The sequence below is a fragment of the Tinamus guttatus genome, unplaced genomic scaffold, assembly GCF_059628265.1.
Source record: "Tinamus guttatus ecotype Peru unplaced genomic scaffold, ASM5962826v1 Tinamus_guttatus_pri_ptg000143l, whole genome shotgun sequence".
In the NCBI taxonomy this organism is placed as follows: domain Eukaryota; kingdom Metazoa; phylum Chordata; class Aves; order Tinamiformes; family Tinamidae; genus Tinamus; species Tinamus guttatus.
The window spans coordinates 243,725-254,130 of record NW_028288677.1 but is presented as its reverse complement, the minus strand read 5'-3'; the positions used below and the strand labels follow the sequence as shown (position 1 = coordinate 254,130).

Sequence of the window (10,406 nt, the reverse complement as noted above, 5' to 3'; positions counted from 1 at the left end):
GGATACCGGGAGGTTGCACACGGAGCTATCCAGGAACCGGGACACCGCACAGGGATACCGGGAGGTGGCACACGGAGCTATCCAGTGCCCGCATCCCCCGGACCGGCAACAGAAACCACCCAGAGAGAAGCCCCGAGAGGAACAAGTGGAAAAACAAAAGGGTGACGGGTGGGAAGTCCTTTATTGAAGACCTAAAGTCGCAAACAGACTGTTCTCAAAAGCGAAACACCGAAATGACAAATAAAAGGATAAAACAGGAAAAAGGATTTGTTTTAATCCCCCCTCATCCCAAGCTCAGCCCTGCTGGAGCGGCTAAGAGAGGAGCAAACCTTCCGCTCGCCGCTGCCGGATCCGGAGCGGGGACATGGGGTGGGAGCAGCACGTTAAAACAGGGATTTGGGGTTGTCTTTTTGGCTTTTTTCCCCGCTCCTTTGCAGACGGCTACTGTACAAACCGGAAATTTATAATAAATACCTAACACAAGAGGCTCAGTACATTGCTACAATCCTTCACTGAAGGGAAACGTATATATATACACACACATATATATATATATTCCTAATATATAACCTCTCTGACTTACACCAGCTACATGTTCCTAAGGGAAGGCTTGGAGTAGAGGGGAGATATTCCATAAAACCAGCGCCCAGAGGGAGTCTCGGAGTGGGAAAAGCTCCCAAAACGGGGCATGAAGCTACCCTGGCGCTGGGTGAGAGGCCTCCAGTTCCCGGGGATTAATTATCGGGTGCCAAACGTCGCGTGAACCAAAGCAGCGTCCAAATTCCACGGCCGGCCTCCGAGTTGTTTTCCAGAGCCGAATCCGAATCCTGCGGCCCTCCGGAGCGGGCGAAGACAACCCGCGGGTGAAGACAACCGTCCTCCTCCCGAAGCCGCGGGGCCGCCGCGGGGACCTCAGCACGGCGGCGCGGCGCACGGCGCGGTGGCCGCGGGCGGGCGGCCGCAGCGCTCGGGCGGCACGGCGGCGCCGGCGAGGTCGACGCAGGCGGCGGCGCGCGTGCGCACGCCCTCGCCGCCGCAGCTCCGCGAGCACGGCGACCACGGGCCCGGGCGCCACAGCGGGCACGGCAGCTCCGCGCACGGCCGCACGTCGCCCGGCCGCAGCGCGCGGTCGCACGCGGGCGACGCGCGGCCCTCCACGTCGCGGCACTCCACCGAGCGCCGCTGCCAGCCCGAGCCGCACGTCTTGGAGCACGCGGACCAGTCGCCCAGCACCCACTGCGACGTGAGCATGGGGCGGATGGCGTTGGGCGACTTCTTCTCCTTGCCCTGCTGCCTGCCGAAGGGCACGTCCTTGGGGAGGAAGAAGCTGTACTTGACTTTGGGCGGGTAGAGCTCGCTGGCGATGGTCAGCAGCTGCACCGTGAGCGGCTCGGGGAGGCGCCGGAAGCTCTGCAGCCGCTCCAGGGTGGTCATGGAGCCGCTGTACTTGAGGATGGTGCCCTTGACGAGGATGTCCTGCTCCGCGGCCGAGATGGCGAAGTCGCCGTTGAGCAGGTAGCGGCCCTCCGGCGTGCGCAGCGCCAGGTAGTTGCCGTCGTGGCGGACGCCGCGGTGGCTGCGCTGCTTCACGTCGATGTTGGTGGCCCCCGCGGGGATGGTGACGATGTCGTTGTAGCCGTACCTGCGGGCGGCAAAGGGACCGCCGGTTGCGCGCGGAAAAGGGCGCTCCGGATCCATCTCCGTGGATCCCGGAGCGCTCAAGAGCTGGGAGCACTTGGAGCTGCAGCCGACTGGGAGACACCGCTCAACTACGTGGAGAAACGGGCACTGTCGTCAAACCCACAGCCCCACGGTTTTGCCCCGGGAGGGAAATTCCAGCTATTCCTCTGCTGCCTTTACTCCTTTTCCCTTTGGAATAAGGGGTTTTTGCTGCTAAAAACGGCTCGGTGGTGAAAGAGTTAACAGACCTGCCAGCTCGGGATTAACTCCGGCAAGCCCGGCACCCTCGTGCGGACCGGGACGCGGAGCCCGCCGGCGCTTCCGAGGTCACCGCTGCGGTTGGGAATGCCGATGGGAGCATTTCTGGAGCGGAGCCCGCGGGTCACAGCCTGCGCTCGGCCACCCCGGCCTCCCTCGCCCTGATCTTAATGGGATCTCCTCTTGGCCGCGCTCCGCGCGTTAATCTCCCTGCCGCCAACCGCAAAGGAGGGAAGCGCCGCCCCGCTGGCTCCCTGCGCGGGAAGCGCTCGGGGAATCTCCCCCGGCCGCGGCGGGCTCCGCTTTTCCGGCGAGCTCACTTGGAGCGGTTGAGCGAGCCGGATATCTTGCGGCACGTGGAGCCGTTGCCGCCGCACACGCCGCACTTGTCCAGCTTCTTGGAGGAGCCCACGACGTGGTCGCAGCCGGCCTTGACGCACTGCCCGTGCACGCACACCGAGAGCGTCTCCGGCCCGCACAGCGTCCCGTCGATCACCTGCGGAGAGCGCGGAGCTGCGGGCGCTGCCGGAATCGCCGCACGGGCCGCGCGGGCGCCACTCACTTTGGTCTCGAAGACCTTAAATTCGCTCCGGCCCCTGGCTCGGCAGAAGAGCTTGCAGCGGTCCCGGGGCGAAACCCCCGCGTACTTGGGCACCCACTCGAGCCGCTCGCCCTGCGGGTCCGTGAGGTTGTAGCTGTTGTACTTCTCGCACTGCTGCTCCCGAAAGCTCTTGCCTGGCCACGGAAAAGGATGGGGATCACCGCGCACTCGCCGCGCCGCGGGCAGAGCAGAGCAGCCATTTTGGGGGGGAAAAGGGGTTTTTTGGGACATACCATCCGGGGGGCACTCCTCGGTGTGGCACGACTGGTAGCGGGTGCGCTGGCCCTCGCAGTAGCGGCCGCCGTGGCGCGGCCGGGGGCTGTCGCAGAGGCGGTGCGAGAAGTGCACGCCGCCGCCGCACGTGCGCGAGCAGGGGCCCCACGGGCTCCACGCGCCCCAGCCTCCGTCCACGGGCGGCTGCAAGAAACGCCCCCCTCCCCGGCGTGAGCAGCGCGGCGGCGCCGGCGCGTCCCCCCTCGCTCCGCCGCCGTCCCCGCGGTCACCTGGGGCTGCAGGGCGCCCGGCGGGACGCAGCGGCCGTCCCAGCAGAGCCCGGCGCCGTCGCAGGGGCTGCCGTCGGCCCAGGGCAGGCTGCCGTTCTTGGTGTGGCACAGGGCCTCGGCGGCGCCGGCGCGGCGGCACCACAGCTGGGCGCAGGCGCCCTCGGCCGTGGCGTTGGCGCAGTGGGCGAAGCCGTCGCCGAACACGTGGCGGCACTGGGCGTCCAGGCTGTACAGGGCGCCGCGGCCCGGCAGCTCGGCGGGCAGCGGCAGCGCGCGCGCCGGCGCGTCCAGCAAGCAGTCGCCTGGCGCCGGGAAACGCAGGGAGGCTCCGTGTGGCGCGGGGCACCCCCCCGGCGCCCGCCCCGCGGCCGCGCGAGCCTCACCGTGGCCGCCGTCGAGGAACTCGGTGAGGTACGCGGCGCTGCAGGGCGACCACGGCTGCGTGCGGTTGAGCTGCACGAAGAGCGGCGCCATCACGTGGTGCTGGCCCTGGGGCCCGAAGAGGCGCTCGCACGTCTTGGAGTCGTCGTGGGGCATGCTCAGCACGTGCCCTGCGAGGGGACAAGCGCCGGCAAAGAGGGGCTTTGCTCCCATGACCTGCCCCGAGCAGCAAGAACGGGCGCCGAGGTCGCGTCCCGGCTCGTCACGGGAGGCGAGCGCGTCCCTTGGTGCCGGTGGAGGCACTTCCCGCGACGGACGCGCCCGCGTCGCCTCCCTCCCGCCGTTACCGAGCTCGTGGGCCAGCGTGTAGGCAGCCTGCAGGCCCTCGTCCTCGATGACCGAGCAGCTCTTGTTGCGGTCGCACATGGTGCCGATGTCGGCCACCCCCAGCGTGTCGCAGCTCTGGTACCCGCAGAAGTCCTAAGCGGGGGGAGAAGCACCAAGGAGGGATGAAGCAGGAGCCGGAGGAGGCTCCCGTCCCGAATTCCCAGCTCCGGCACTTCTCCTGCCCCCGCCAGCTCCCCACGGGACCTGTCTGGTGAGCAGCACGGCCGTGTCGTAGTGCTCGGGGTGCCGGTCGCTGGGCGGGTTGAACCTCTGCTGCCAGTCGCAGAAGTTGCGCAGTGTGAGGCCGCCGTTGTCCGACACGGCGGGTCCTGCCTCCTCGTCCTCCACCACCAGCACCTTCACCACCACCAGGTTCACGGCGTTCCTCAGGCTCGGGTGCCGGTAGATGTTGGCCGCCACGGCCATCAGCGTCAGCACGTGGCTCTGGGAGGAGAAAGCAACGGAGAGAGCGGTGCCTCCCAACCTCTCCGCTGGGGAAGCTGGCATCCCGCAAGCCTGGGAAGTTTGGGAGAACCCGGGGTTTCCAGCCCCTCCAGCCGCTCCAGCTGACGTAAACATCTTATCGGAGCATCGAAATTCCTGCTCGCCTTGGCCCCCGCTCGTGGCCGCGGCGTCACGGGGAAGAAATGCGGCTATTGCACAACGAGGGAGGGGAACGCGGCTGCTCCCGGATCACAGATTAAACGGGAATTAAACAGCCAAACCGTGCCCGCTTGGAGGCCCGGGATTCGCCCGAAATCGAGGGGCTGCTCCGGGTCAGGATGAGCCTCGCGGTTGCAACCGGCAGAGAGATCCACACGGAAGTTCCCGCAACACCGGTTTGCTTGGAAAACGGTCAGCAAGAGGGGAAAGGGGGGGAAAAATGAAAAAGCGGAGCACAGGGAACTACAGCGATAGCTTTTATTATTATTACTACTAATTTTCCTTTCTCCTAAGAAGCCAGAACTTCTGCAGGGGGGAAAACAAGCGCTGGGATCTCAGGAGCGCAAACAGCTGGGAGGAAGAACACGTGGGGTCACAGGCAAGGGCTGCCCGACCTTGAAAATGGCCATTTAATAGAAAATAAGCAAAAAAAGAAGAAAAAAACCCACACATCTTGGCCTGCCTCTTGGCTGTTTCCCGCACATCTCCTCATCCCTGGGTCTGCAGCGCTCCCCTAGCACTAAGTGAGCAGCCCAAAACTAGTGTTTTGGCCCAAATTTAAGTACCCAGGAGAAAGCGGGAAGACTCTCTGGTCTCCAGAACTACCTGATTCTGCCTGTTCTTTTTTGCTGCTGAGGATGGAAGATGCAGAAATAGAGAAAAAGGAGGGGGACAGATGGGGGAAATGGAGGGGGCTGAAAGAGGGAATGGGGAAAGGAGGGGATGGAAGGAGCAGATAAGGGAGGGAATAGGAAAAGGAGGCAATGGAGGGAGTGGAGAAGTGAGGGAATGGGAAAGGGAGGCCATGGAAGAGTGGAGAAGCGAGGGAACAAGGAAACAGGGAATGGAGGGAGTGGAGAAGTGAGGGAATGGGGAAAGGAAGGGATGCAGGCAGGGAGAAGTGAGTCAATGGGGAAATGGGATGGAGGGCACAGAGAAACACGGGAATGCGGAGAGGAGGGAGCGGAGAAGCGAGGGAACAGAAGCGAGGGAAGGGGCTGGAGGGAGCGGAGACGCGCGGGCCGGGGCTGCGGGCGCGGGGCTGCGCTCACCTCCAGCTCCTCTCCGTAGAACCGCGCCATGGACGCGTCGGCCACGAGCAGCGTCTCCACGTAGCGCGGCGCCGACACGAAGCGCCTGGCGCGGCGGGACGCGCCGGCACCGGCACCGGTACCGGGAGCATCGCGGCGCTGCAGGCGGTGCGGGCGGCGCCGGGGCGGCCCGGGCGGGCCCAGCGGGCGCAGCTCGTAGAGGCTCCCGTCGAGGAGGAAGGAGCCGCGGACGCCGCCGTCCCCGCACACGCTGAAGGCGGCGGGGCCGCCGGGCCGGCCGCGCGCGGTGCCCGTGTAGAGGCGGCAGGCGCGAGGCCACGGGCGCGGGCGGCGGGCGGCCCGCAGGCGCCGCACGCGCGGCGCGGCCGTCCCCGCGGCGTCGGGCCGCAGGAGCAGCTCGAAGGAGCGGCCGAAGGCGGCGAGGCGCAGCGCGAGGCGCCCCGGCGGCGCGGGCAGCCGCGCGGGCAGCAGCGTGTGCGCGTCCCGCGGCAGCGCCCACGCGTGGCACAGCAGCAGCAGCAGCAGCAGCAGCAGCAGCAGCAGCAGGTGGAGCGGGGCCGGCATCGCCTCCTCTTCCTCCGCCTCCTCCCGCCCCTCCGACGGCTCCCGCGGGCTGTGGGAAGGCGGCCGCGGCGGCCCGCGCTATTTATGCGGTTCCCCCCCGCGCCGGCTTTGACATAAGAGGGTTATTTTGGAGCGCTCACTGGTCCCCCGCTCCCCTCCCCTGCCCGCCGGGGGCTGGGGGAGGAGGAGGAGAAGTGAAAGGGAGAGAGGGAAAAAAAAAAAAAAAAAAGAGAGGAAAAAAAAAAAGCCGCTTTTGGATGGGCTTGGAGGCCAATCGGGAGCCGGCGGCGCCGCCTGCCTCCAAGTGTCAACTCCAGCCTGTTGCTCTCCCAGCGTTAACCCCTTCGGCTCCCGGGAAACGTCCCCCGTGGAAGCAGCGCGGGCTCCCGGCTCTGGGGACGGGCAGGGAGTCGCTGTCCCCCGTGGGGACCCGCAGCCAGGGTGGAGATGGCGCCGCTATGGAGATGGTGCCGGTGTCTTCCCAGGCGATTCCCGGCCTCTGGATCCCCCTGGTGCAGCAATGTCCCGGGATCTCCTTGCCCTGGGGGCTCCTATCCAGCTTTTGGAAACAGCAGGGAAAACAGCACAGGGGCTTGGGAAGATCAAGCAACACTTGGCATCCCGGGATACCCGCTCTCCCAGGACCTGGCAAACCCAAATCCCGGCCAAGACGGAGGGTTAAAGGCCGCTCTATGTGAACACCTATTTACATCTGCCTCGCTATTATTATCCCCACTTAAAAGCCCCGTCGCTACCTATATAGTAAAAACCCAGCAGCGACTGGAAATAGCCACGAGCTACATGGGGCCAAGGCTCAAGTTACTGCTTAGCTTTTTAAAGTGCTTTTTTTTTTGCATGACGGGGAGAGAAAAATAATATCCGCTGCATCTCAGATGTGGGAGGATGCGCCGGCATCGCAAGCGGCAGCGCTGCTTTCCATCAGCAGCTCTGGGATGCAAACGGGAATTGCAAAAACTCACCGTGACTGTGGGGTGGGCAGCAAAATATTAGTATTGAAGGGAGATATGGGACAAACTAACTGAAAGCCCCTCGGAAAAAAAAAATGCCACTAGGTGTCAGTGCTGCCTTGCAGAAAGCAATAACCGGGTCCTCCCGGGTTTTGCTTCTGCAAAGCAGGTTTTGCTTCCGCAAGGAGGGTGCAGACGCTTAGGAGTTCATGGGGATGCACAACGAAGTCGGCACAACGTATTTGAGGATTGCTTTTTGCGGCTGGAACAAGTAATTTGATTAGTTTTGCTGCTAATGGAACCCAGCAGGCAGCAAGGAAGATGCTGCAGGAAAGTATCTGGGCTTTGCGCTGGGGAAAACGTCTTGGTTGCAAAGGTTGGAAACTTGGATTCAGGTAAATGCGGAGATGTGTTTAGCTCGCTGCAAACCTGTGTGAGCAAAATGCTTGGTCTGGAACAGGGAATTGAGTAGCAAAATCCATTGGCCTCGTATAAACTCCAAAGCACCATGGAAAACCCATGGGGTCAGCGGCAAGAGGGCTCCCGTGGCTTCTCCCTTAGCATTTCCTAGCACAAAGTCTGCAAAAACAGTGTTAAAAGCCACTTCCCTGCACCGTGGAAAACCATAATTCCTACCTGGCATCTCATAGGAAAAGCTGGAGTTAAGGGCACAGATGACAAATGTGAGGCTGCTTGCAAAGGCAGCTGACATCACCCGCACTCGAATTTGTTTTTGTTGGGGTTTTTTTGCCTTTTGATTTTTTTCAAATGTTTTTATTTCTTGCACAAACCTCATTTCCAGAGCAAAAGGAAAAACGCAGAAGTGTCACCAGAGGGCAGCCTCGTCCCACCGTGTTTCCACGGCCTCCCTCGCATGCAGGTGCATGATGTGCTGCACCACGAGCAGGTTTGGGGCTCTCCAAACCCCTATCTGCATCTCCAACCCCTCCTGTCCCATGTCCTGGCTTGGAAAGTGCCCAGGGCATCAGCAAAAAGGCTTCTCTGGAAAAAAAACTACATGTGAGTGAATCCCTTCTGCTCCCTGTCCCTCTCCGGAGTGGTTTATGGACTGCTGAAGAGGCAGGAGCTTCATCACCGGAGTGATGAGCATCCTCCGCAGCTGGATTGAGCATCACCCTCATCCTGGGCTTATTCCAGATATGCGAAACACAGACAAGCCTTCGGACTTACCCGGAGTTTGGCAATTTTGGGCTGTTTTTATATGCCAGGGTTATGTATCTATAGCCTGAGCATCGCCCTGCGTGTCCAGACCCAAAGCCTGGCAATTTTGGGGTGTTTTCTACACCTGGGTTATGTATCCATAGCCTGAGCATCGCCCTGCATGTCCAGCTGCAAGAGGCAACCTGGGCAAACACAGTTTGCAAATGCAGAGCACAGAAACCTCTGACCGGAAACGTTTTCTGTCTCCTGGAATTTTCCCCTCATTACATTATTTTTGGGGAAGACTTTCATGGATAATTGATAAACGAGCCATGAGCAGCCCCTCTTCCTGCAATAGCGGCTGGAAACTCGGTGTCTCCGCAGCCCACGGATGCAGCTGGGCTCCCAACACCTCCACGCGCTCAGGTTTCTCCGGGATCTTGCCCTCCCTGACCCTCCGTGGACCCGGGCAGGTTTTCTCCGAGTCTTTCTTTCCTGGAAAGCCGCCCTAACAACTCGCTTTGACTCATCCCGGCTCCCCGGAGAGGATCCTCCTTCCTGCTCATGTGCTGGGGAGCTGGGAGAGCACAGGCTGAACTTTTGGGTGCGAGCCCAGGCCTGGGATCTGCCAACCTTTCAAGCGAAGACAAGTGAACCGCTCACAAAGCCAGTTTTTTTTCCCTGGCTCCGGCCTTCCCGCTCTATCTTTGGCTCGGAGCTCCCTAATGGTCTATTTTAAACCTTTTCTTCTGCGAACTGGAACGTCCAGGAGATACGTGAGGCTCTTGCTCTCCTTTTTGCTTCAGGTTTTGCAAACTTGGCGTTGGGGAGATGATGGGAAAAAAAAAGAAAACAAAAATATCACACAACCCCCCCTAACAATAACAAACTTGTTGCCGCTTCCTGGAGGCGCTCGGAAGGAAGTGATGGGAAGGTGGGGAAGGAGGCTCCGGAGCACACGCTGACGTTTCCAGGGAAGGGTGGGCTATGGACTGGGCCTGGCTGTGCCGGGATTTGCGTTCGCATGGGTTCTAGGGAAAATCCAGAGGTGGAGCCAGATGTGGGCCGAGCGGTGCCGCTTATTGCTGAGGCAATGGTGGGGGTCACAAGGCATCATCCAACACCGTTCCCGGATCCCTAGGAGCTCTCCCTGATGCCACCTAAATCCAGAGAAGCCACAGGAGGTGAAGAGCACCTGGATAACGCCTGGAAAGACCCATGGAGTGGGAGCAGGCTGCAGATGGGGATTTGGGACCTGCTCGGCCTTTGCCCCATTCCCTCTGCGCCGCTTTCGCTGATCTGGCCCTTTGGAGGAGACATAACAGAGATAGGAGCCCTCCGGCCACCGCGGGATGCACAAGGGCCCGGAGCCGCGTCCTTCGGCTAGGAATCAAAATAAGGCTCCGAATCCCTCCCTGCTCATGCCCAGGGCTCTGAGACGGGGGCAGCCCATCCAGCAACGTGGGGGCCAGCGGGTTGGCACTGTCACAGCGTCTTTAGTGGCACTTTTGCTTTGTATTTCGTGCATGCACACACACTCGCGGCCAAGGCATCGGCTCCTTGGCCGCAGGCGGGTGCTGAGGGCTCTGCACATGAGGGGTCTTTCTGCCTCCCCTCCCTGGCCCCAAATGCTGCCCTGATGATCACAGCGTGCACGGGGGGCATGGGGCTGGGCGGGGAGACCCTCTCTGGGTTCACCTCGGAGCATCGTCCTTGTCCCTGGGTCTCGGACACTGGGGCTGGGAGCTGGGACATGGGAGCATCCCAGGGGCTGGCGGGAGGGGAGCCCTCGGTGCCTGCAGCAGGACGGGGATGTCGGGAGGGGAGGAGGTTTCTCTTCTCCGGAGAGGCCCCAGAGATGCTTCCCTGCTCCATCCCAGGCAGTGCCAGGGAGGCACTTGGACCGGCCCCATTCCCGGAGCTCCCGGTCCTGCCTCCTGCTCCACTCCCAGTCCTGCATCCTGCTCCACTCCCGGAGCTCCCGGTCCTGCTCCTTGCTCCACTCCCAGTCCTGCATCCTGCTCCACTCCCGGAGTTCCTGGTCCTGCTCCCGGCCCCTCTCCCGGAGCTCCCGGTCCTGCTCCTTGCTCCACTCCTAGTTCTGCATCCTACTCCACTCCCGGAGCTCCTGGTCCTGCTTCTTGCTCCTCTGCCGGCTCCGCTCCCGAAGCTCCCGCTCCCGGCTCTG

At 62.3% G+C, this 10,406-nt stretch overlaps 1 protein-coding gene across 1 annotated transcript; it reads right to left on the bottom strand.

The window, feature by feature from the left end:
* Positions 1–912: 912 nt before the first annotated feature.
* Positions 913–6,089, bottom strand: ADAMTS8 (ADAM metallopeptidase with thrombospondin type 1 motif 8). The gene is made up of 9 exons (XM_088522043.1): positions 5,526–6,089; positions 4,015–4,254; positions 3,771–3,903; positions 3,426–3,593; positions 3,043–3,344; positions 2,773–2,956; positions 2,501–2,673; positions 2,259–2,434; positions 913–1,642 (listed from the first exon to the last, which is right to left on the bottom strand). The coding sequence occupies exons 1-9, from the start codon at positions 6,087–6,089 to the stop codon at positions 913–915; spliced, it is 2,670 nt and encodes an 889-aa protein (XP_088378169.1).
* Between the last annotated feature and the right edge of the window lie 4,317 nt (positions 6,090–10,406).

Bases quoted from the DNA above. Each gene is read 5' to 3' on its own strand.
- ADAMTS8 (XM_088522043.1), bottom strand. From the start codon at position 6,089: ATGCCGGCCCCGCTCCACCTGCTGCTGCTGCTGCTGCTGCTGCTGCTG. The intron at 3,904-4,014 runs GTCCCGTGGGGA...CCCCCCGCTTAG, and splicing joins CCGTGCTGCTCACCAGACAG to GACTTCTGCGGGTACCAGAG. The intron at 3,594-3,770 runs GTAACGGCGGGA...GTCCCCTCGCAG, and splicing joins CACGCTGGCCCACGAGCTCG to GGCACGTGCTGAGCATGCCC.